This window comes from Camelus dromedarius, chromosome 8 (genome assembly GCF_036321535.1).
Source record: "Camelus dromedarius isolate mCamDro1 chromosome 8, mCamDro1.pat, whole genome shotgun sequence".
Lineage (NCBI taxonomy): Eukaryota > Metazoa > Chordata > Mammalia > Artiodactyla > Camelidae > Camelus > Camelus dromedarius.
In genome coordinates, this window is record NC_087443.1 from 52,160,135 (window position 1) to 52,186,529 (window position 26,395).

Here is a 26,395-nt window from a genome sequence, read left to right on the forward strand (position 1 = left end):
CACTAATCTGTGACTAATCTTTCACTCAAACCTTGCAAGTAGAGATGTCACAATACTCAAATACTTAGGTAGGAGCTTTACCCAGTTAAATGCCATTTTGTTGCTAATATAATAGATAAAATGAAAACTAGCAGTTATTTGCTAATTGCATAAATGCAGTACATTCTGCATTAGCCCATGCCTCACTAACAAGCTATAAAACACAAGATATAGGCAGAAATCTAAGCATAATCTTTATACCACTAAGCAAAAATTTCCCAATTTCTTTTCTTCTGTTCCTAATCACTTATTTGTAGTTAATGTAAAATTCCAACCAGTAGTACCCAATTTGAGTTAAAATTTTACATCACAACTTGATCTAATCTATATATTATTTACAAAACTGAATACATAGAGCATACCCAAGAGCCAACTCTGGACACGTGTTTCTCCGAGTCATTGATAACCTGGGCTCCGTGGTAGGAGGCGTGGAAGAGGCCATCAAGGACTGGGAAAAACACACCGTCTGTCGAGAGCCAGTCATTGGATGTTCTGTTTACGCAACACCAGTTTTGCAGTTTGTGTTTTTTGTTTAATTTTAGGTGCCATGACAGTGACACGCTGCCTTAACAGCGCAGCTTCAAGGTGAGCTTGGGTGTTGGAAAAGAAGCAGGAGGGCAGACAGATCATGCTTGGAGTGGCCAGATGTGCCGCCACAATAAGGGACAAACAAGGGGCATAGGGAGCAGGCGGGGGGGGGGGGGTGTTGGGAGGTGGTGGAGGAAGACGAAGTCTGAGGCTGTCTGTGTACAGTGGTGATGTCCGAGTGTGCCTCACCCGGCCACCCACACCACACAAGGAGGTCACTCGGGTGGGACACACCATCCAAGTCTACCCAGAGGGCGGGTCCGCTCAGTGACTTCCTTTCACTCTCAGATGTCACCACTGTAAATGCAGGGAAAAGATTCAGCCTGGGTGAAAGGCACTGCCTCACACGTGGAGAGCAGTTGGTGGCAGATTCACACACACACACACCACACACACACACACACACGACATAATGAAGAGTTAGAGGGGAAAGCAATGAACCACTCTGTCGACCTGGCCAGGTTCTCAACCTGGTGGTACCTTGTAAGGGGTGACTTCATCGTCAGAGCCACAGATCTGGCTGCACTGGTGTTGTATAAATCCACTGTGACATCCCTAGAGAGCTGTACTGTGACATCCCTAGTCTTACACTAAGCCACTGCAATAAAGGAAAAGGCTTGTCAGAATCTCACATGTTCTGCTCATTCTGTCATTTTATTACCCAATTATCCATTACATTTTCCAATCACTTTACATAACCAACCATTTTCATCGTTGTCACACTATTGTAAACCACATCAGCAAGTTAATACATAAAGCTTTGCATTTCAAAAAACTAGACACTTTAGTAACAATATTACAAAGGTTTTAGCTTCAAAAATAACTGAAAATGAAAAAAATAAACTTTTAAAGAATTAGCATCATAAAATTAATTTATTCCAAGTAAAAATACAAAATAATATTATGACATTGACCAGATATGAAAGTCCCTCCCAGAAACAGCTCTATTAATGATTGAGAAAGCACTCCTTAAAGAAAATACGAAATAAAATGAAAAATATGTAAATATGTTTAATTTTTTTCTTAGCAAAAAATCTTTCTAAAAATAACAATGAAAATTTGTCTCAGTACAAAGGCTACATTACTATTGAAAAAATACCAGCATGAAGAAAAGGTACATATTTGACAGTAGAAAAATGATTTCAGTGAATCACAATGTCTAAAGTTTGCAATGAAAATAAATCTGCAATAAAGATTTATGCCTTTTTTCTTTTCTTTTTTTTTCTATTTTTTATACAAACAGTACAAACAGTATTGCACATAACAACAAATAGTCGAGGTTAGGTTATAGCCTTCAAAAAATCGACTAGTTCAAGTGTCACATCAAGGAAAGGCCACAACAGGACCTGTGATACCCAGGGGCTTCCCATCAAGTTGCAGGTCAGAACACCTCTGTGTTTTAAAAAATAATTTTTTTGAAGGACCCTCTCTTTTAATATAACATTAACAACTTGGGGGCACATTTATTTACAAAACAAAAGGGAACATGTTATAATTTAATAAACTAAAAAAGTTCTCTTTAAAAAAATACAAACAGAAGAACTCTTTCACAATCCTGGTCAGTCGTGCACAATCAACGCTTGATTATAAATATACAAATTAAGGGAAAGTAGTTTCCATCACCTATTCACAACTTTCAGCACCAAATGGAGTTTGTTTTTTGTAACCTGTTCTTCTTGACAATGTTTTTTTTTTTTTGCCTTCACTTCAGCTTTATGCTGTACAATCTTCCAGCTTTTTTTTTTTAAATCTCAGTGTTATTTTAGTACATGAAAGAGGGGTGCTTCTTCAAAAAGTTTTGCTTCTTTCACATAATTAGGTAGATTTCTGTAGGTTAGATATGATCTTTAATATTATAGTTATAAAGCTCTAACTTCTTCATTTTCAAAAAACACAAATAAGCATGAAAAAAATAAAGTTACCCATCTGTTAAATCATTTTTCTTGCAGAATTAAATTAATATATATTTTTCTGAATAAACTTACTTAGAAAATATCATTTTCTTTCCTATATTTCAAAATTGAGGTATTGCAAAAGATCATGTCAGTCAGAAAGCATGCCTTTTTCCTTAAAAACAAACAAAAAAATCTTCAGCCAACTTCTGAAAACTGTCTAGAATACAAAAAGTAGTAGTGCATAACAAAATTCCTTGTACAGATGAAAAAAACCACAAACATAGAAAAAAACAAACAAACAAACAGAAAACCACAGCTGGGCTGGAAAAAAGCAATTATTACCAAAAAGCCCAGAGGTAACCTCAAAGGGGGAGAATTCTAATAAGCATTTTTAATCCAGTAAAAAACTACTTTGTTTTTTTCCTTTTTGAAAACAAACTATAGTTTGAGAGCTGGTAATTGCAACTGAACACTGGAGAAACAGAACCAAACCGAACCAAACCAAGCGATACTAACTTAAGACAATACAAGGACATCACAGCACATAAAACACAGCGACTTAAATCTGTTCTGCAGTGTCATATCCAGTCAGATTGTCCCCAGAATCCCAAAACATAGGAAGAAGATTTAAAAAAAGATTTACATAGTCTCATAACCATTGTGTGTGTTTATATATCACCTATCTGCAGCTCAGGAGTGAGTGCTAAAAAAATGTCCATGGTAGTACTAGCAGGTCTTAATTCTATTCAAGCTTTACAGGATAAAATCCAGGGAATTAAGTAGTTAATTTCTCACCCAGACAACCAACCCTGCCCAGGCCGTCTTATTTTGTACAGACATTTCTTTAGCATCACCATCACGCAACTTTCTTAAAATGTGCCTAGTTTGTCAATCTGACAACTTATCTCTATATACTGTATATATTCCTAGTGTTTGTAAGCTAAGATGAGCTCTTTGGTTTTCTGGACAAGGTCTGAAGCTATGTAAAATGGTGCAAGCACTAGGAGATTGTAACTAAGAGCTCATGTGTTAGTTAATAATATACCAGTTATGAACTGTCAAGTTCGTTAATGTCTGACACAGAGGCTTTAAACAGTTAAGTTTGATCACAGTTAGACATAATCACTTTACTATATAAAATAAATTGCACAATATATAACAGAGCACCGCAAAGTACTTCATCTACCATCCACAAATTTGCTTTAAGAATATCCTACACCTAGGTTTTATATTGGTTGTAATATAGGTCATTCTGTTATGGGCTCTTCCCAATTTCAGAAGCATTCCATTTATTGAGGCATGCCTTCCTCCAATCCAAGAATTACCAATTCTTTGAATGAAAAAAATCTTTTTTAAAAAAATCAGTATTTTATAGCTTATATAGATCCTTAATTTGTGCAGTGTGGGAAGGTTTTATACTAGACATCGGATATAAAATTTATTGCATGCAGCAACCTGATTAAGTAAACATGCAGTCAGAAATAGTGACCTTCCGTCGAAGCTTTCTCAGGTCTACTCTGATCTCCTCTCGGCAGCTGATTCTATCCCTAAATCACAAAAGTGTGTTGTTGGGTTTTTTGTAATTGATACCTTAGCCTGAATAGAGTATTATGGTATTAATAATACCATTTTAATAGCAGCAAAAGCTATTGCAGCATAAATTTACGTAACACTAAAAGATCTAACCAAAATCCTCAGCAAAACAAAAATCAAACATGAAGGAAAAAATAAAGATTCAGCTTATGAGGTATCCTTACATGTCAAAATAGAGAGCAACTAAAGGCTTATTTTCATTAAGGGTTACTCTTACTCTAAATGACCCCAACTAATGACTGCTGAACTGTTGTGAAGTTTTTGCTACATCTGCCACCTACTCACGAGTATTACCTTTGGTAAGTCTTCTCCTAGGGGCGATTCTCTAAGTTTCTGAAAATAAGTGCATGCTCCAGTTCAAAAACAATCAGAACAACAACAACAACAACAACAACACAACAACAGCAACAAACAAAAAAATCACAGACATTAACCTGATGGCCGCTGATGAGAATGGCAGTCTACAAGTGACAAATCAGGTATAAGAAATTAAGGTACCAAGCAGACAAAGGTGTGAATCAAAGTGCAAATCAGTACCGTTACACACTCTGCAATTCTGCATTATACTGGACACTGAGTTCAGTAATATGACTGTAAATAATAATTAATAATAATAAAAAGACCCATTTCTTCTTTAAAAATCGAGAACGAATGCACAGATTTCCAGAACACTGTAAGCCCTGAGGCAGTGCCCTCTCTTTTCCCTCCTTGTTATCTATGCCAGTACTTGTGGCTGGGTCTGCCCTGGGCTCAGCTCCAGCGGAACGGGACGTGCCGAGGGCGGTCGCCTCCCTCCTTCACCAGCGGTTTGTGGAACTCCCGCCCGGCGCGGGAGTGAATGCTCGCCCAGCAGTATTCGCAGTAGTACTGCAGACAGGTGACGTTGGCACAGAAGAACGGGGCAAACTTCCCGGCGCAGCGTGTGCCCTGGCACTCATCACACATCTGATCATCCAGCACGTAGGGCTTCACTTCCACCTGGACCCAGAGAGGAAAGACAAGGGGGAAGATTTTAGCAAAGCTTCCCCACGTTTCTTCCTTTTGAGAGTTTATAACATAGCTTAATATGTCTCCGTCTGACTTGGCTCTGAACTCAGCTGGTATCAAACAGCAGCTCTCAGCTGGGCTTTGGGATCCGCTCCCTGACTTCCTAGTTGTGTGATGGTAGGTAAATTCATAACCTCTGTTTCTGTTTGCCCTATCTGTAGATTTGTAAGACGGGTGTGATGCTGTGCACGGACACACACATTTGTTTAACTGTAACATGGGTATGACCGGGTCTACCTCAAAGAGTGCTGGGCAGGATTCATAGAGGAAGCACATATAAAAGCACATGGGCTGAATCTGAAAGGCTGGGCAGCACTCGGCAATGCAGGACAAGGAACAGCGTTTCAGGGGGAGGAACCAGCGAGGACAAAGGACAGAAGCAGGCAGAGGCAGGGTGCGTACTTGGGGAATGGTTTGGCAGGAGCCAGGCTGGAGGGGAAGTCACACTGAGGCCGGCGGAAGGGCGACCCTACCGCGAGGCTCTGGGCTAGAACGTTTTAGGACAAGGCTTTCAAAAGACTAACCTCCCAGGACTGTACACAATGGACTGGAGGGAACAGGGGGCCCAGGGAGATGTTAAGAAGCTACTATAACAATTGAGGCTTTAAAAATTTTTTTGGATTTTATTGCCTTTACCTCCCCCCAAGAGTGGAAGGTTTAAAAGAAGAGAACTTTTCATCACAGCCCTTCAGGGGCATCTTATTCTAAATGAAACAACGCTCTATTATATGAAAATCAAAAGCAAGGGAGAACATAAGTTACCACAGTCTCCCCTCAAGTCCGCTCCCTAGAACCTCGGCAAAGGAACATCATTCATGTTCTCATCTGGCGTGTCAGAAGTTAGCAGGAAGGCGGCAAGTCTGCAACTGGGCTCCTTCCCACGCCAACCTCCAGAGCCATTCTGGGGAAGAGCAGCCACTGCGGCTGCCGGGGCAGTGGAGGCGAGGACCCATGGTTTTTGACATGAGCCAACTGCCTGACAGTTCAGGCTGCCTCTGGACGCAGCCAGGAGGTTCCAGCTGGGCACCAGGCAGGGTCCTGGAGGGGCAGCGGGGGTCAGCATAAGGTGAGCAGGGAGGCGGGGCCTTCCTAGGCCTGGATGCTCGAGCTCCTGGTCCTTCCTGTCTCCAGGCCCCTTCACTGGCCTCCTCTGGAGATGCATCTCCAGCCATGAGCTCCAGTCTGTAGAGCTGTGGCCAGCCAGATACTTCTGCTGGGAAGACCCAAGATGACCTGTCCCAGCCTTCGGTTACCCAGGGGGAAAACATCTTTTCTCTGGCTCTAGTCCCCCTCCCCCAATTTCCTCCTCCTCAGCCTGACAGGTGAGTGAGTGGACTTCAACAAAATCCCTCACATTCATCTCTGCATCGTAACCAAAAGTCCAGTGGCACTGGGGTCATTGGCCTCAGTTCAGATCTAGGCCACGTTAGTAGCTGTGCAACCTTCGGCAAGTTTCTCAGGCACTCTAAGCCTCTGTTTCCTTATCTGTACACTGGGTGGGTGGGGGGAAGGGTTCATACTTTATGGAGTTCTTATGAAAAGCAAATGAATTAAACCATATAAAGCACACAGAACAGTGCCTGGCACATCACAAGCACAAACTAAGCGTAGTTATTATTCCTCCTGCTTCCTCTCGAGACCAGGCCATCACTACTTGAACCTGCATGTGCGCAGTATCACAGGCCTCTGCACTAACCACCAAGCTCCAAGCCTCCCCTGGTTCCATTCTCCTATGTCCGTGTTGATGTTTCAGTCACCTACCTTCTCAGTGTTCCTCTCCTGGTCAAAAGCCATTCAGGCTCTGCACTGCCTGCAGGATTAAGCCGAGCTGCCTGAGTAGAACAGGGTACCCCCGTCCGCTAGGACTCAAATACAAGCCAGAGCCTTCATGATTTGCCCCAGTCTCTCTCCCGACTAGTCCCCCATCTCAAACTCGACTTGGTCTCTATTTTTACCTGCACTTTCTTCCCACCTTAAATGCTCAGCCCACTCAACAATTTTTCTTTTCTTTTTCTGTCTTAACATAAAATTAACAATCTTAAAGTGAACAATTCTGTGGCATTTGATACATTCACAATGTTGCACAACCACCACCTCTATCTAGTTCTAAAATGTTTTCATCACCCCAAAAGGAAACCCTGTATCCGCTAAGCAGTGACTCCCCACTTCTCTCCCTCCCTGGCCCCTGACAACGACCAATCTGCTTTCCGTCTCTATGGATTTACCTATTCTGAATATTTTATAGAAATGCAGTCACATAATTATGACCTTTTGTGTCCGGCCTCTTTCACTTATGATGTTTTGAGGTTCATCCATGTTGTAGCATGTAGCAATATTTCATTCCTTTTTATGACTGGATAATACCCCATTATTCATGTATATATATATATGTATGTAAGTGTGTCACTTTGTTTATGCTTTCATTCACTGATGGACATTTGGGCTGTTTCTACCTACTGGCTATCGTGAATGGTGCTGGTATGAACGTGTGTGTACATATGTTTGTCTCAAAACTTGTTTTCTTTTCAGCACATACATAGGCATAGAACTGCTGGGGCCTGTGGCAATTCTGTGGTTAACTTTTTGAGGAACTGCCAAATTGTCTTCCACAGAGGCTGGACTATTTTCCATTCCTATCAGCAGTGTATCAGGGTTTCAGTTTCTCTACATATGCACCAGCACTTGCTTTTCCATTTTTGTGACTGTGTCATCCTAGTAGGTGTGAAGAGCTATCTCATTGTGGTTTTGATTTGCATTTCCCTACTGACTAATGGCACCGAGCACCTTTTTCACATGCTTATTGGCATTTGTATATTTTCTTTGGAGAACAAGCTATTCAAGTCCTTTGCCCACTTCTTAAATTGGATTGTCTTTTTGTTATTGAGTTGTAAGAGTTCTTTATATATGCTAGATACTAGACTTTTATCAGACATGATTTGCAAATATTTTCTCTTATTTTGTAGGCTATGTTTCATTCACTTGAAAATGTCCTTTGATGCACAGAAGTTTTTGCTTTTGAGGAAGTCCAATTTATCTATTTTTATCTTTTGCTGCCCTTCCTTTTGATATCTTAGCTAAGAATCCACTGCCAAATCCAAGATCATGAAGATTTACCCCTCTGTTTCCTTCCAAGAATTTTATGGTTTTAGCTTCTACATTTAGGTTAATTGATTTTGAGTTAATTTTGTAGATAGTGTGAGGTAGGGGTCCAACTTCATCCTTTAGCATGTGGATATCCAGTTGCCCCAGGACCATTTGTTGAATGGTTCAGTTCTTTACCCACTGAATGGTCTTGGCAACCGTGCTGAAAATCCATTAGAGGCCTCCTTCAACTAGTCAGTCCCATGGGGATCTATCTCTTCCTTCTTTGAACTTAATAATACCCCACAATGCCACTCCTCTGGCACTTCCCATCTACAGTCCTGCCTTGGTCAGCATCTCTCCTTATCTTCAAGCAACTTGAGAACAGAGTCCTGGAAGAAGACAGGATAGTGGCAGCTCCGGGGAAGAATGTGGTGCGCAGAGACTGTGGGCTTCTGGGGGAACGGAGCTGTAGAGAGTATGTATAACCTGGCCCGATCTCCTTGTATTTGTAGGACAAGAAGCAGCAAAGTGGTGGACTGAATCCCCCCTGCCCCGAGGCGGGAGGGCTACTGGGAGAGACAGGCATGCAAGGGACTGGGAACAGCCAGTCCAGAAGCTGAGGACCGCTTTGCTTCTACAAGGGGTAGCCACCTATACTCAGGCTACTCCAGCCCCAAAAAGCCTAGCAAAGGGGATCCAGCAGTCAGAGGGGACTGGTCTGAACAAAGAGAATTCACACTTAGCAAAAGCAAGCTGCTGGAGGAGAAAGACAATAGCCATTTGTAATACACACACATAGGAAAAGAGTACTTAAGGAGATTCAGCCTAGCACAAAGGGCACTTTCTGGTAATAAATTTCTTTAAAAGGTTACTTTTGTTTAGGTGTAAGAGCAGTACTGTGGTTATGCGGCAGTTTTTTCCCCTTTGGTTTTTTTTTTTTTTAATGACCTTAAATTAATTTTTATAATTGAGGTTAAAGTCATAAAAAATTGACCATTTTAAAGTGAACAATCCAGGGGTTTGCACAACATTTAATACACTCACAGTGTTGTGCCATCACCACCTCTGTCTAGTTTCAAAACATTTTCATCACTCGAAAAGGAAATCTCTTACTCCCAGTTTTGTTTTTTAAAGAACTCTTTTTAGAGATACATACTGAATTACTTCAGGATGAAATTATATCGTGTCTTGGATCTGCTTCAAAATAATCTGGGGTGAAGGTTGGAAAGTGGGTAGAGGTGTAGATGAAACAAGGTTAGTCACGAGTTGATAATTAGTGAAACTGGATGATAAGAACACTGTATGCTGATAACTAATTGGATGATGGGATTCATTACACTATTCTCTATACTTTTTTATTTATAAGGAGTTTAAAAAATCTAAACTGTGACTTTTTGACTAATTATCAGATAAACTGAAGAAGGATAATCACCACTGAGATTCAGTTTAGTGGCCTAGAAGATCAAGTGGTAGAAATACATCGAAGCTCTGGCAACAAATAATTTTAAAAAGAGAGGAAAAATAAGACATTTTAGAATAGATCCAGGAGAACCTATCATTTTAAATAACAAAAGTTCCAAAAGAAGAAAAAATAATAATAAGGAAAAGAAGTAAGTTGACATGAATTCTAAAACTGCATACCCAAACTCCCCCAGGACCAGCCTGGGCTGATCAGAAAAAACATACCACCAGGTAGGTGTACGCCGGTAAAATGACTTGCTTTGAAACCAAGTCCCCGTGCTGAGTTTATAGTTTATTAACCTCTCTATGCAAAACTTTATTCTTTCTTATCCCACCCCCAGTTCCTCTTAGAATTGAGGAGTATCAAAAAAGGGGAATGTCATTGAAACTGAACAGGACTCTGTGGGGCTCTCCGGGATACAAAAGCCCCTCCGTGTCCCTGGTTCCTCATTTGTAGAAAAAGGCTTAGGCTCCTAGACCTTCCCTGAGTTCCAAAGGGCAGATTTGAGCAGTTACTAATTAGGGAAGTGAGGGAATGCAGAAACAAAGGGAAAGCAGTCAAGAAACAACAGATCAAACAGAGCCCTAGTTTCTCCGTGAGGGACATGTATAACACTCTGACACGTACCTTTGAGTTGCTCCATAGGAACTAAGACCCAACCCCCAGGCACCTTCCCCAACTCCAAGGATGGTGACTGCTTGTTGACCACAAGCACCTAGACCCCAGACTGGTTGGAACCAGACAGTTGATGATTAAGATTCCTGAACCACCACCCTGCTACATCACCACCAACCATCCAGAAGAAAGTCATGACCCTCATCCCAAATGTTGCCTTTGAAAGCCCTTCCCTGAAAAGCACCAGGGAGTTCAGGTCTTTTGAGCATGAGCTGCCTGTTCTCACTTGGCCCTGCAATCAGTGCTATACTGTCCTTCACCACAACCCAGAGTCAGTGAAAATGGCTTTGCTTCCTGGTGGGCAAGTGGACGCAAGTTCCGTTAGGTAACAACACCCATAGGTGTACATTTACTTAGTTTCCAGTTTTTTGGCACTATTGGCAATTCTCCACTAAATACACTTCTCATGTGTCCTCACATCTGGTGGTTTTATTTTCAAGCATTAACAACCACCAGTGGGATTATTGGGTCCAAGAGTATAGGTATTTTTAATTTTAAGAATTTGCAAGTTTGCTCTTTTTTTAAAGTGTTGCAGCAATTTACATTTCTATCAGCAAATGATAAGAAGTAGTTATCATCTCTTTTAAATGTTTGCCAGTCTAATGAGAATGAAGTGACATTAATTTTCTTTTTCCTGACTATGACTAAACCGAACATCTTTTTATGTGGATTGCCTGTGATTTTTTTAAACATTTTTTATTGAGTTATAGTCATTTTACAATGTTGTATCAAATTCCAGTGTAGAGCACAATTTTTCAGTTATACACAAACATACATACATTCATTGTCACATTCTTTTTCACTGTGAGCTATCACAAGATCTTGTATATATTTCCCTTTGCTATACAGTATAATCTTGTTTATCTATTCTACATTTTGAAATCCCAGTCTGTCCCTTCCTGTGATTTTTTTTTAATTGAAGTATAGTTGGTTTACAGTGTTGTGTTAGTTTCTGGTGTACAGCATAGTGATTCAGTTACACATATATATATTCTTTTTCATTATTGGTTGTATTACAAGATATTGACTATAGTTCCTTGTGCTACACAGTAGGACCTTGTTTGTTTATGCCTGTGCATTCTTAAGTGAATTATCTTCTACACATTTTCCTATTGTGTTATGTCTTTTTCTTGACAATTTTTAACAGTTCTTTGTATGGAATAAATGATAATCTGCATTTTTTTCCCCAAATCCATCATTTGCCTTTGACTTTCCTTGTGGAATCATTGCCATTTAAATATATTTTATTTTTACATAGTATAATATATTTATTTCTTTCTGAAGCTTCTAGGTTTCTAATCCTTATTAAGAAGGTCTTCCTTGTCCTGAATAACCTATGGAATATCATGCAGTCATGAAAAAGGCTGAATTAGTGCTGGATTGAAAGGATTTCCACAACATGGGGATACTAAGCTCTGGTGGAATGATGGCTACAAACACCTACTGCAAACTGTAAAACGCTGAACAAACAACTGTAAGGTCAAGTAACACATGCATGCTGATATCTGAAAATGCAATGTGAATAACCTGCAACTTCTGTGTATTCAGGCTTCCAGCTGAACTTGGCACCAACGTTCCTCACCAGCTGAGGGGTTTTGAGGGATCTGGTCAACACAGTACTTCAGCAGCTCTGTCATGAAACCCTACCAGGCCAGGGGCACTGGGCCCAGGCACCCACTGATGCCTTATTTTAATCATGGGATTAATTAATTAGGGAATCATGGATTCCTCATAAGTTATTTTTTTGTGGAGCATTTTTTCCTTTTTTGGTGCTAAACCACCAAATTTTGACATTTCTTGATAGAAATCTTCCTAAAATATACTATTTATTCTTCCCCCTCTTAAGCAAGGGGTATCATGGACATCCTTTATAGTAACTCAGGGGATACAATGAGGTGGACAGGTTTTACTTTTTCTGTCACCTCCTTCAAAATCTGTCTGCCTGCTACCACTTCTGTTAACACCTTTCAAGGACCCTTTATAATTTTGCAACTTCCAATCATTTTTAATTGGCTTGAAAGGCTAGACAATCACTTTTGCTAAGACTAATGTATTAAACAAGACTCTGAATGAAGCCAAAAAAAACTAAAGGATGTGACTTCTGGAGTGCCTTGTGCTGTTAGAGGCCTTTCCTGACAATTTCCAGAGGGCTGCCTTCCAGGGTGAGTGGTGCTATTACTGCAAAGCCACTTCCAGCACCTGTGTGCAAGGGCTGATCCAGAGAGTAGATAAGACATACACCAAAACTCAAAATGATCCACAAACACATATGTGCAAGGTGGCTCCCACAACCTCTCAAAGGGCCAGTCAAGCAGTACCTCTGGCAATTTATATCAACAGAGAAGTAGCTGCATGGAGGACACTGGTAGTCAGGTGGTCCAACGCCCAAGAAGGGTGATTATTCCAGCTCAAATGGATTCATTCATTTGATGACTATTTATGGAATGTCTATTCCTTACAAGCTACCATATTAAAAACTGAAATACAATGGAGAACAAGACAGTTCTTCCCTAAAATAATTTATGGTCTACCTGAGAGTTTCTTAAAGGCATTCCCAACCATTTATAGTTTTTGCCATATCCTCATGCCATCTGTATTTACTATTACTTGCTGTTTTACTTGACTATTCAGATTAATTCTGTTTTTCCCAACACACAGATATATACCTACTAAAATAAAAACAGGTTTCTCTGTTAACCACCAAAATCACCTGGAATATCATTAACCTATGGCACTTTGGAGACATCAACCTACTGGGATCACATTACTGACCTACAACTACCATTAAAGTCCAAATACTAGGGCCCTATGAGGAGCCAATCAGATCACCAAGCTGACCCTCTGCTTCAAAGAGATTTTCAGGCACAGGAGACGAAAACTTCCTACAAGAAATACTTGAATTCATATGGTACACTGGGAGATGACCATGCCCAAGGATGCTGAAGAGTATGTGTAACTTACTGATGAGAGGTGACTATTAAGGGTTAGGAAGCCTGTGGAATGCTGGATAAGGGGCTATTAGAAGATGGATAAAGGGAATACTATATGTAGAATGATACAGACAAAGGAAAAAACCCATACATTAATAAACTTATCTCAATACTGACATTGTTTTGTCTCTAACAAGTTAGGGAAAATGCTTTGGTCGGCAGTCATTTTGATATCAGCCAAGAAAATGACCTCCCAAAGTAAATAAAGCAATGACAAACAGCTCTTGATGGCAGAGAGGTGATACCAAAGAGACCGTAAACTATTCACAGGTCCAGAATTCTCTCTCCTTGGACCTGAAAGGTGGTAGTAATGAGGAAGGAGGCATTAGCCAAGGTCAGGCTCGGTCTGAGTGATGCACTAAAGGTCATACTATGAACAGCTAAAGGCTGGTCGCTGCTGTAGTCTGTCCTTTGGTGACAAGAAAAAACAAATTAGATCTGTCAGGTACCCAGCCACCCCAAGGCAGGGAAGGCATGTTTACACGTGGCTGGAAGATGAGTACCAGCCTCGATTTCAGATAATGGAGTCAGAGTGGACAAACTGGAGAAGAGGCCAAGCGAAGAGGTATAATTTAATAGGGATAATTGTCTGGAAAGGCTTGCCCAGAAGTCAGGTAGGCCATTTCTTTTCATCTGGAGCAACATGCTTCCTGGAAAAGCCATTTTATTTGGCGTACTCAAAGCTTTAAACACAATGTGCCCCAAAGCTTCCTGGCATGTGTCACAGAGTACATCAATCCAGGCCCCAAACCCACAGTAACCTCATTACCATTCCCACAGAAAAAGCAGTGTCTTTACAGTTGCTAAAGCAAGTCTTCCGCTGGCAGGCTATGCTAAGAATGCTTAAATATAAATTTTTAGTGTTTCAACTAAGAGCTGGAATCCTGCTGTTTAGAAAGCAGATGACAGATGCCTGGGAAATTAAATCAGCGATGTGAAAATAGCTTTTCCTTAGTAACAAAGTTATCCACACAACCTTCCAAGACATAGCAAATTCGCAGCTATTAATTTTAGAAGAAATCTGGGGTAGATTAAGAAAAACACAGCAGAAATGGTTTGAATTTTCTTTTCTTTTTACCTTTCAAAGGATGGGACCTACCATTTTTCATATTTTTGAGTGCCAGGGGAAGAAAGGTTTTAAAATCACCCTCGTGGCTTTCCCACAGTTCAGAACGCACTCACGTGTGCTAATGTTGACACCTGTGCCACGGGTGTACGCAGCACGGACAGATGTGTGAGTGCTCGGTTGGACCTTAAGATAACTTTTTCATTAAACAAAGAAGGCCCAGCTGACAGACTCCCGCATAATCCACACATTCACTCTACTCTGCTTGGGAGGGGGCTGGAGGCGAGGATACCAGTGCTCGTAGCAGAGGAGTATGTCATGTGGAGAACAAATGGTAAGAAAATCATGAGCAATCTGTGAAATGCACAACTGCCACCACCACCTCCTAGGACGCAGAAATGAGGAGTATGCCGGCTCCATCCATTAACTGGTGCATCGTAACCGTGTAGGCCTCAGTTTCCCCGACTATGTGAAGGTTTGGACCAGTTCTCCCAAATAAGAATAAGCACTCACCAAGAAATTGCTAAGTGACTGATACCCCTGACTTCTGGGGTCAATGAATGTGACTGTCCTGCTGAGATAACTACTCTAAAAAATAGTGGTGTCTTTTTCCCACTAATAATCTCATAAACAGCCTCTATACTCAAATATCAGCTGGAAAATAGAACATTTAATCACTTTTAAGAGTTTTCATTTAAAAAATTATCACAATTCTGCAGGAGAAGACATAAAAAGAGAGCAAGGACATCAGAGACCAGGGGTCAAGACCAGGAAGGAGAGACAAGACAAAAAGGTGCCATGCCGTTCGGGGAAAAGGAATATCTTCCTCTCTTTCTTTAGATGACCCAAACTCCATTTAAAAAACTATTTCTAGTCAAAGGCTCTGAGACTCCCAGTGCTTCACAATAAGCCTATGTAGGATTAGTTCAGGTGATCTTTGAACTCACTTCTGGGTATTGCTTCCTCTCAAAGGATCAAATCAAACATAGCTACACCTACAGCTGGGAAACCTTCAAGCCAGATCAAGGCAAGGGCCAGTAATAGCAGCAAAATAAAGGCTAGGTTGTGGGGGTCCCACACTGAGGCTAGGAGCAGTAGTCTGGGAACAGGTCATCAGGTCCCTCACTTCTTCTGCTGTTGAGTCATCTTATATATTCCAGCGGTAGCCAGGGACAAAGCGTAGTACTATCAGCACTTCTGTAAGCATGGGTCATATTAATCGTCATGCAGGCTATGAATACAAAGCCTCTGATAATCTTTAGCTAAAATTCGGGCCCCACCTGTTTCTAAAGAAGAGAGAATAAAAGATTAAACATGTGAAGTACTTCAAGTGCTTGCGAAGAAAGGTGCAATGGATATCATCTCATTAAATAGAAAATGGGTTATTTTTTAAAGTTTGCTATTCAAAGCAAATATTATGTGCTATGGCTTAACTATTACAACGCTCCTTAGATAAAAGGATCAGGAAGCCCCAAATTAACTAACCGAAAGTCAGACTCTCTGGTCCTCTACACTAAGCTAAAGCAGAGTCAAGGGAACATTATTTGTCGATAGTATATTGATTTCAAAACTATTTTCCCTTTTACATAGAGACGGATGTGTTAGCAAGATACAAAAGATAATCTCAAGTAATCAAAAGATGAAGAACTGTAAATACTAAAGGGAATATCTATCACACTTTCAAAGCCCTCCCCACCATCATGAATAGGCAGCTGCTGTTTCCCTGCCCCAACCCTTTGTGGATAGAAAGTGTACGTCCAGAAATCCCACTTCTGGGTATTCAAAAGAACTGAAATCAGGATCTTGAAGAGGTATTTGCACTACGATGCGCACTGCAGCATTACCCACAATAACCAAGATGTGGAACCAACTTAAAGGCCCAGGGACAGCTGAATGGACAAAGAAAATGTAGTCTATACATAAAACAGTATACTTTTCAGAATTAACAAGGAATGAAATTTTGTCACATGTGACAAATGGATGAACTTTAAGGACATTATGCTAAATGAAATAAGCCAGTCACAAAAGGGCAAATACGGCCTGATTCCATTCATATGAGATGTCTAAAGTAGTCAAACTCACAGAAAGCAGAAACAGAATGGTGACTGCCAGGGGTCTGGGGCAGGGGGAGTGGGGAGCTGCTGTTTCAAGAGTCCACCTGCTGTTCTGGTACCCAGGACAAAAGAGTCCTGGAGACTTGCTGTACAACACTGTGCTTAGAGGCAATGATACTGTACTAGTCACTGAAAAATGTTAAGAGGGTAGATCTCATGTGCTTTTTCACCAAAATAATAAAAAATAATTAAAATAAAAGAAACTATACGGTGGGTGGGACACACTTGGAAAAAGGGCTGAGGAAGGCAAAAACAATCAACTGCTTATTAAAATTTTGAATATGAGCATAAAAGAAGAAAAGAAGCTGAAAACACTCATTTCCCAACCGGGTTCCCTAGAACATTATTCCCAAGACATGGTACATTTCAGAAAAGTTCCATGATCAAAAAGCTTGTGAAACATTGCGTATTGTCTCCTTCTTGGATGTTCACAACGAAGAGAAATATATAAAAGATTCCAAGAAGCCCTAGAATAAACCAATCTATTTAACTGGTTTTAAGAAAGCATTTCCAAACTCAGAGGAAGTTGAGGGTGTTTTTTGTAAAAATAAATAGTAAAATCCCAAGGATGGATTTATTGCATAGCACAGGAAACTATACTCAATTTCTTGTAATAACATATAATGGAAAAGAATCTGAAAAGAAAAAATACACGTATATGTATATATATAACTGAATCGCCTTGCTGTACACCTGAAACTAACACTGTAAGTCAACTACACTTCAATAAATAAAAAATCCCAAGGGATTCATGTTTTACAGAGAACAATTTAGGAAATGATAATTTAAGGGAACTAATTTTAGGGACAGATTCCTGACCAGGGCAGACCTGCCTGCTGAGAGTTCCTCCTCTTGTTTCAAAAACTCAAATAACCAACTTTACCCCCCTTTTGCCTGGAATACTTATCTCTTTTTATCACATGAAATGCCAGTTAGATTGTCGAACAAACGTCTTCCAGAATAGCTCAAATATTAGTCATTTATGATTTGTGATTTCATGTAAATCAATGTGAACTTTTGTATATCGACACTCTTACATGGACAGAGGGCTTTACAGTTTTCAAAAGCACTTTAACACAAAATAACCTAAATATACAATAGTGGAGTATACAAATGGTATCATCGCCATTTCAGATAATAGAATTTATTCATTAAAATCAGGGTTTTAAAAGAAAAAAAAAAGCACTTTAACATACATACACACATGTCCTTCCTTCAAGCTACACAGTAAGTGGGTACAGTTAAGACTAAACCCCAGACTGGCTCATTCTAGTCTAGTACCCTTTCTACTAGTGAAAAGACCGCTAAGGGCTGAGTTGGCAAACTTCTCCCAGCGTCTACTGCATGATGCATTTCAGGTTATAAACATTTGACTTATAAATGCTGAGGCGACAACGTGCCCAAGCTGTGCTAAACAATAGCTGCGAGGGGGACCCCTGAGGTTTTTATAAAGAAATTGTTCACATCAATTAAATCATATGTTTTGTAAGATTAAGGGAGAGTCAACTAAATTCCACCCTTACAAATTTTCTCAGGACCACAGAGAGCAAAAGGGCAGAAAGATGGCCATGTAAAAAGATTAACCATTTTCTAATGATCTCACTTTTCTACAAAAATCTTTCCTATGTAAGTGACCTAGACTTGAGTTATAAAGAAAACTGGATTTAGCAGAGCCTCCACATCTTAAGTGTTCATTTGGCATCACTTCTAAAAATACCATGAAAACAGACAGAATGAGCACAGGTGCCCTCTTTTGCCCTTGTTGTACTTAAATACTTTAAACTGTTCCAGTTTTTCACAGAAACACTGTTCAAAGGAATATGAGCAAAACTGAATCCGAACTTTTTACTCAATTTCAGGTTCAAAGTCTTTTTCTTATCAGAAAAAAAGATACTGGTAAACACACCTCTTTCTAGACTAAAGAGAAAAAAACCTTCAATCCTTTAAACAGAAAATGCATCCAGGTGTTTACATCTAGAAAAGGAACCTATGAGTCTCTATATATGTGTCTTGACTAACATCCAACCAGCAATGTTAGATTGGCACGTAGGCTAATTTTTCTTTTTTCTTTTTCTAAGTGTCAGCTTCAACTATGTGATTATTCTTATACTAAAGATTCTTAGTGGAACTGAGTAGGCACTTCAAAAGGAAAAAAAGAAAAAGAGTCAACCGTGAGCCCTGGACACATGGCCAGGCAACAACAGCACAGCTGAAATAGGCCAGGTCCAGCAAGAGTACAAGTCAACATCCGTGCAGTCCAGCATCTGCCCAGAGCACCTCCTCTGCCATAGTTTATCTGTGGAGTAAACTCCAAGATAGTTAGGCTAGTGTTCTTACTACTATAGGACAATAAAATCAATAAAGTCAAGCCTCTAAAAGGTTAAGTAACTTGCCCAACGTCACATCATGACTGGGAGAAGAGCTAGGGGTATAAACTCAGCTCTTCCAAGTCCCAAGCCAGGACACTTTTCCACAACAGTGGTGGTGAGGACAGGAGTGGGTGGGGGGTGTACTACCCCCACTTAGATGCATGAACACCCACCCCATTAGTGTTCCAGAAAGCCTCTGTTACCCATGAGAGGGTGCGCCAAGGCAGAAGAAACACTGAGAACCCTGTGCAGGGTATCCTACAGCCTTGATACTGTTATCATAGGGACAAATAGCTAATTGGCCAATAATCGGTGAACATTAGTCATAAAATATGCATAAATGCAAGCCTTAAAGGATTTATTTCAAGATATTAATGATTTCTCCTTTGAAGTAAAAACTGAGGCATGAATTGCATTTAATTTATAATAACATTCAAATAACATTTATGACACCGAAAATGTCAAACCGCTTCACTAAATGTTATAATCCAGTGGAGCTGCATTGACTCACACTGGCTTGAAAAGGGGTTTACATGAAGACAATATAAAAATGAAAAGCAAAAGCAGAACAATTGCAAGAAAAAAACCCAAAACAAAATAATTCAAATTCATTTTGTTAATGTTCAAAATGACCTACGGTCATACTAGCAAATAACAAACTCCAGATGAGCCCCGCTCTGTGCAGTATATAACGTTCACCTGAAAAGCTACGTGGACTATGGAAATGTGTATAAAACTAACTAAGGGATCTATAATCTAACTCAGGGGCTCCTACCTAGGTCTGTGGGAAAAGAACTTGATAGAAGTGGGTCTGAAGAAACATTAGACCCCGGATGAGCAGCAAGGTTCAGGAAGGGAGTCCCAAGAGCGGAGGCAGCTCTGTCCTTAACTAACAGATGTCTTGAGGGTCTGCAACCTCTCCTAGATTCTGCTCTGTTGCAAATAAAGGGGGGTGGACAAGGGCATGCCTAGCTTAATGTATATAAGTGTCAAAGAAAACTTTTTGATATGCTGAACAGTGAAACCTAAATTTTTTTTTTACTCAAGTGAATGCTTTACCTAAGTTTAAAAAAAAGAAAGCTGTTCAGAGCGCCCTCTGGTGGACAGCTGGATATAAAGGTATCTAAGGGCTTCCTTTCTGGAAGCTCTCAATCAGCATTCATTCAACAACTCACTTACTCATTCACTCACTCATTCAGATATAATTAATTAATGTGTATCCACTGTGTGTCAGTTACTGAGTATACACTGGCTAACATGAGAGATACGCAGCCACTCTCACATCTATTGTATAGTCTCGCAGCATACATGGACATTAAACAAATCATCACCTCAGTGTAGAGGTACTAAATGTCACCAAGGAACAGTGGATGGTGCAACGACAATGATCCATGGGGGAGATGTAAGCTCCGCTGAAGAAAGGATTCCTACAAACATCACAATTAAGCTGAGACCTGAAGGAAGAGTGAGTTCTAGGCAGGCAGGGGAAACAATATCCATGATGACTCTGGGAAACAGGGAGAAAGACCAGCTGTGACCGGCTCAACAGGGAGGAAATGAGAGCTCAGGCAGAGGTAGTTGTAGCATGTGAAGGGTCACGTAGGCAGTGTTAATTAAGGACTTGACCTTGAACCTAAATGCAGTAGAACATAATCAAAAGGTTTAAAGGAAGGGAAGATAAGATTCAAATTATGATTTCAAAAGACTAGTTTTTTGCGTAAAGAATGAATTGGAGAGTGGCTAGAACTGAACGGGGGAGACCGACGGGAAAGCTACTCTAGACGTCCAGGTGAGAGATGAGAGTGACTCACTCCAGTATCATCGTCAGCCTTCGTGGGTGCTTCTAGTCCTTGCTATCCCATATGCCATCCTAACTATTCTATATGCCGCGTGCCACCCAGGTGCTAAAGACTCCCATTCAGGCCTCTGTGCACAGGTGGCAGACTCAGGATCACGGCAGCTCTGTAAGGAACTACCATTAGAAGCCTCTTCCATCTCTGCTGGTCCTCCCACTGCTATACATACCATGGCAAAAAGCTTGCTGAGGTGTAGAGTCATCAGCCCACTCCAACAAGTCACATATTCCTGGGGGAGCCTAATAACAGCTACAATGGGAGTCAGAAGTTTGCCCCAACAGTCTGAGCTACCTTGTTCCTGTGACTTCAAAGAGCACAGGTTAAATAAATAGGATCCCCTCCCTATAATGAGTTGAGTAAAATTATGCAGAATAAATACAGTATCCCCTCAACTCCCTGTTCTCACTGGGGTTATGACACAATTGATCCTTTTATTGCAGACTTGAAGGCTGCACATTAAAACACCTCTTCCTGGGGAGGAAGGTAGAGCTCAAGTGGTAGCGCACATGCTTAGCACGTACGAGGTCCTGGGTTCGATCCCTAGTACCTCCATTAAAAATAAATAAATAAACCTAATTACCTCCCCCTCACCCCCCCCCCAAATTCTTAAAAACCCCGCAAAAGACCTCTTCCTGTGTTCTAAAACTGACTGTGGTGATGGCTGCACAACTATGCAAATACACTAAAAACTGAGCTGGGTACTTTCAGTTGGTGATTTTGCATGATCGTGAATTATACCTCAATAAAGCTGCTACCAAAACAAAAAAAACAAAAATAAAAAGCCCACCTCCTCCTTAAAGATGATGACATTATGGGTGAGTAAAACGACAGCAGAGATGAAACCCAAAGCCACAGGATTGACTGTTTCTGTAACTACTGCATATTGACATATTTTATATGCATAGGCAAGCCAAAAGTCTCTAGGACGGTGAGAAGAAATCAAACCTATAAAGGCTGTATTTTCCCCATAAACCACTCCTTCTAAGAGCTTAGCTAAAGAGCAGCAATACTAAACATAGAAACTTTCAAACAAGATGTCTTTTTTGAAAAAAGTTCGTTGGATTCAAAAGAGGTCAAGGAAATATACCAATCAGATCAAATATACCAAGAACCAGGCATACCAAGTTTACCTAGGAAAAGTGCAACCTTGAGACTACACCTCAAACGGTCCTAGAACTTCCTAGATTCCAGGCATTGCTGCTCTGCAGGGGGCCCTCTCCCACTCTCCACAGCGGGCAGACCAAGGGCAAAGGGCTGCAAACAGGAAGCAAGTGGCCTGTCCAATGCTATCTATAGTTGTTTCATTTTGTTTTTTTAATCTGCTGGTTCCACTGAATCTGCATGTATAATGATACAGACAGCAAAGGAGAGTCCTTTGACCAGAAAGGTAAAAAAAATGTTGAAGCTATTCAAAACGGTCAAGGCCTTGGTCTAAAAGCAACTCTAGGCTAACATCAGAATGAAGCAGAAAAAGACTGCAGCGTCTTGGAATTTGCAATAGCAAGGAGAAGGGATCGGCAGGCACAGGCAGACATCTTGCTCCTGACTGTCAAAGTTTCAAAACCTTAGCTGTAAGACTAAAAACCTGGAAGACTTATTCAGCAGGGAAGGGTGTGCCCAATGATAAAAATTATCCACAGACAACCAAGAACAGAGCCCCTGAGAAAGAAAAAGGGCATTACCTAAGGAAATACTCCTGTGCATCTATCTAATGGGAGCTCTCTGGAAAGCTCCAACTTCAGCTTTAGAAGAGAGATACGTAAGCATAAAAGCGGAATGAACCTAAAAAAGCATCTACAACCAAGGGTGCAGTTAACAGAGACTCAAAATGCCAGTGACAACAAAATAAGGTACTGCTGGTTATGCTCAAAGCAAGAAGAAAACAAGAAGGGAGTATAATATTCACCCGTGAAAAAGGAGCCCAACTCAAGATGCAAGCTGCTTTCCATCTTCCATAACGAAGAGAATGGTCTCCACGTTGGTCAAGGTAACTAAAGAGCATGAAGATGGAGCTGGGGGACAGGGCGAGAGTCCCCCACTGTCAGCAGTCTCAGGTTCTCCCATTTAGGTGACCCCTATCCCGGGGCACTGAAGGAGCTGACAGGTCCCTTTCTGACACCGTGTGGATGGAGGCGGCATTCTCTTGACCACAGCAACAGTCCCATGATACATGTATCCCGTGAGTCACACTGTATAAACTGCTTTCTTCTTTGCTATCTCTTCTGGGCTTCTCAACCATCTTGTGGGATACACAAAGCTATTACTACTGCCCCCATGACACACTGAAACTCAGAATTTAAGTGACCTGTTCAAAGTCACATAGCCCCCTGGGAACAGGATCAGATCTCGACCATCTGACTGTGGCCCAGGGCTCTTTTCACTAACCAGTGTACCTTTTGAGCAGAGCACCCGATAAAATACAAGCTACATAATATTAACAACATCACTATCAAGTGCATTCGCAGCAAAATGAATACCGTTAACCAGCAAGTGCCAGTTAAACATCTATCCAACTGTCACACAACTCTGGCTGTTCAATCCTCAAATCCCATTTAATCTTCAGACCATCCCTACAAGGGAGTTACAGATGAGGATCCAAGGCTCCTGGCATTAGGTAACTTCCGTGGGGTCACCAGTGATAGGTGCAACAGAGGTTTAAATGTACTGGAATCTGCTCTGGCTCCAAACTCCATAGTCCTTCCATGACAACCGGCTGCTACACTAAATGTTCATCAAGGACCACTGTAAGCTGTGGAGGGTGGTCAACCTAAACATAGTAAGCAAGAAAACAGTCTATGGCTTTCCTGAGTCCTGAGAAGCTTGACGTGCCAAATATATTTTTATAGCATGGCCTATAACCATGCCAACAAAAGAAAAGCCACTTCTCTCTTTTTCACCTGGTCTAAGTCTTGTGGGAGGAAATGCCGAGAGCCTGAGGATAGCAGGGGTGAGAGGAGAGGTAGGTCGTAAAGCAAGCAGTGCCTGAATTAACTGGGATTCTCAAAGGGGCCCAAAGATTACCATAATCCCTGGAGCAAGTGTACTTCCTTCTACTAAGGAACAGGCAGGGAGGTTGTTAGGGTGGGGGCAAAGGAAAGACCCAAGCATGGGGATGTGGAACCTTCTTTTATCATCTCTAGGACCTACCTCTGGTGCGGACTCAAACAAGGGAACAAAGAAAGCCCCCTCCAGCAGATGCAAACACAAGGCTCTTCAGGTTAAGGTTATTGCTTGGGATCACCAGCGATGGGGCAATGGCAGTCTACATGTGAGGGAATCTGGGGCTTCAGACTCACAAAGGTCTAAGCACAAGCAGGTGTCCCAGCACCAGCGGCAGTGGTTAGGAGAACCCTCCGTCTGAGCACCGTTTGTCAGTTCAGCGAGGGTTCATCCAGCATCCACTTCACCTCCACATCAAGCACTGGGAGTGAAGGAGGGAATGGGACAGACACCGTGCCTAGCTTTATGAGCTTACAGTCCGCAGGGGAATTACTTTTACAAAAGGGGAAGCTCAGGATGCTGTGGGTGCTTGAAAACTAGGAATGGAGTTGAATCCTTATCACCCCTCTGAGTTTCTACTGATTCAAAGAGTATTTCAAAATTCTGTAAAACAATCACTCTACTCATTTTCTTTACAAAACAAACAACCACTACTTACTTTTAAGGATCCCAGTGATGTAGCAAAGAGATTGTTTATGTTAAGCACTGGCTTTTGTAATTTGATCAAAAATATATATTAATGAAAACATAATCTTGCTGAATATATTAAAAAAAATCCATCACCAGCTGAAACTTTCACCTCCTAAGAAACTTAAGTGTGCCTCACAAAACTAGTCAAAGTCAACTGCAGAAAGTATAGGTGAAACTCTATAACAGAACATATTTACTACTTTATTCCAGTCCAGTGTATGCCCAAGAACACCCTTTGCTGGAAGCATTAACGTCCCTGTACAATTGCACAGGAAAACGTTTAAGACTTGATGCTGTTCTCTCATTTGCTCCTTTAATCTATTAATATAGGTCCCAGATTACCTCCTACCACCTTCTATTCCCCTGAATTTCCAAATGGTGGCAGAGCTTACATTTAAGGGACTTAAACCTCTCCCCAAAACCAACAGAGAACACCAAACTCCCTACAACTCCACTCTCCTCTGTTTAGATAAGAGGTAGCAGATCGAATCGGCGTGGCCCTCGTGGCCAGGCAGGTAACATGGATGAGCAAAGAGGCAGGCGCTGTATATGCATACTTGGTATGAACAGTAGAACCACAAGGAGGTGGAGAGGGGGCTGGAGGGGACAGCGGCTATTTGGCTCCAATAATTGCTATCATGTATGATTTTGCCATTTTAAGAAGAACCGAACTTCAAAATTTTATGTGTACTCCTGAATATCAACATTAACTGTTAGTCCCAGTGTGTTTGTTTTAAGAGTACCACATGGGTCAAACAGGTTATCAGCTCTCAACCTTCATTAATGCACTGCTGGCGTCATCTTCTGAACAGCACTGGTTTGGTATGCTAAATTCTGCAGGGTTATTTTCATAAGTGTAACATCACCCTGGGGATGGGTGAGGCAGAGGGTTCATTAACGCCTTAAATACCAAGGGTGCTCTCTTTCTCAGGCCATCTAGATGGACTCGGGGACTAGTGCCATGTAAGGCAGAGCTGCTCACTTATGACCACAAGGCGCTTTCTCCCCAGGGGCCCACAGAACAGACTTTATTGTTTTCCCACAGCAGTCACACCCTGAGTAGCTGCTTACCCGTTTGTCAATGTCATTGTGTTGGAGCTGCACAAAGCGAGCGCTGATGGCTGCAATGTAACTCTGCTGATTGGAGAACGCCACGCGGCCAGCACCTTTGGGGTACTTCAGCTCTGGGTCGGTATCAATGCCAGCATAGCAGACACCACCATACAAACGGTCCATGATCATTGCCAGTTCAACTGTAAGAAAATAAACATGATTCTGTACAAACTGTATAAACACGATTCCTCTTTTCCCAGAAGGAAGGATTCTTTAAGAATCATGCAGTGGAATTAAGAAGAGGAAAACCCACAAAGAGTATCCACACCAGCCTTACAACTCAAGTAGGGGAGCTCTTTATAGAATATTGGAAAACAAAATGAAAAAAATTAAAAATTCACAGACACATATACATGTGAATTTACATAACAGAACTTCATCAACAGTATAAAAGAAATAATCTATCAGTAACCCTCCTGCTCTAATTTCTAGCTGCTTAGTCCACTGGAGCGGACGCTGGGTGGGCAAAGCATTTCACAGAGCCCTGACAAGTTAATAAGAAACAGCTCTACTTACTGACCTCTAGGACTGAAAGCAATTGCTAAAGTCACACTACTAAAGTCACACTACTGTATTAAGATAAAGCTATAGAAAGAATTAACTCATTTTAACTAGAGGCAATATGTTTGCAGCCTTAAACTACATCTCTACAACTAAAAAAAAAGTATTTTTAGAGCACATTCTATCCCAGTAGAGAAATCTCCACACTAAATTCTAAATACTACTACTAACAGTGATGACAGCAGCAATGAACATTCATGGAGCACTTACAATGTGCCAGGAAACACTAAGCTGCTGCAAAGGCAGTAAAAAC

At 41.1% G+C, this 26,395-nt stretch overlaps 1 protein-coding gene across 8 annotated transcripts in view; it reads right to left on the reverse strand.

Moving 5' to 3' along the window:
• Positions 1 to 1,260: 1,260 nt before the first annotated feature.
• Positions 1,261 to 26,395, reverse strand: part of CPEB3 (cytoplasmic polyadenylation element binding protein 3) — a 164,394-nt gene continuing 139,259 nt past the window's right edge. For all 8 annotated transcript variants that reach the window (XM_064488220.1, XM_031461384.2, XM_064488223.1 and 5 more), the window contains 2 exons: positions 25,540 to 25,721; positions 1,261 to 5,093 (listed from right to left, as the gene is read on the reverse strand). In XM_064488220.1, coding sequence (XP_064344290.1) covers positions 4,866 to 5,093; positions 25,540 to 25,721 — 410 coding nt within the window. In that variant the 3' untranslated portion in view covers positions 1,261 to 4,865. The remainder of the gene's footprint in view (positions 5,094 to 25,539; positions 25,722 to 26,395) is intronic.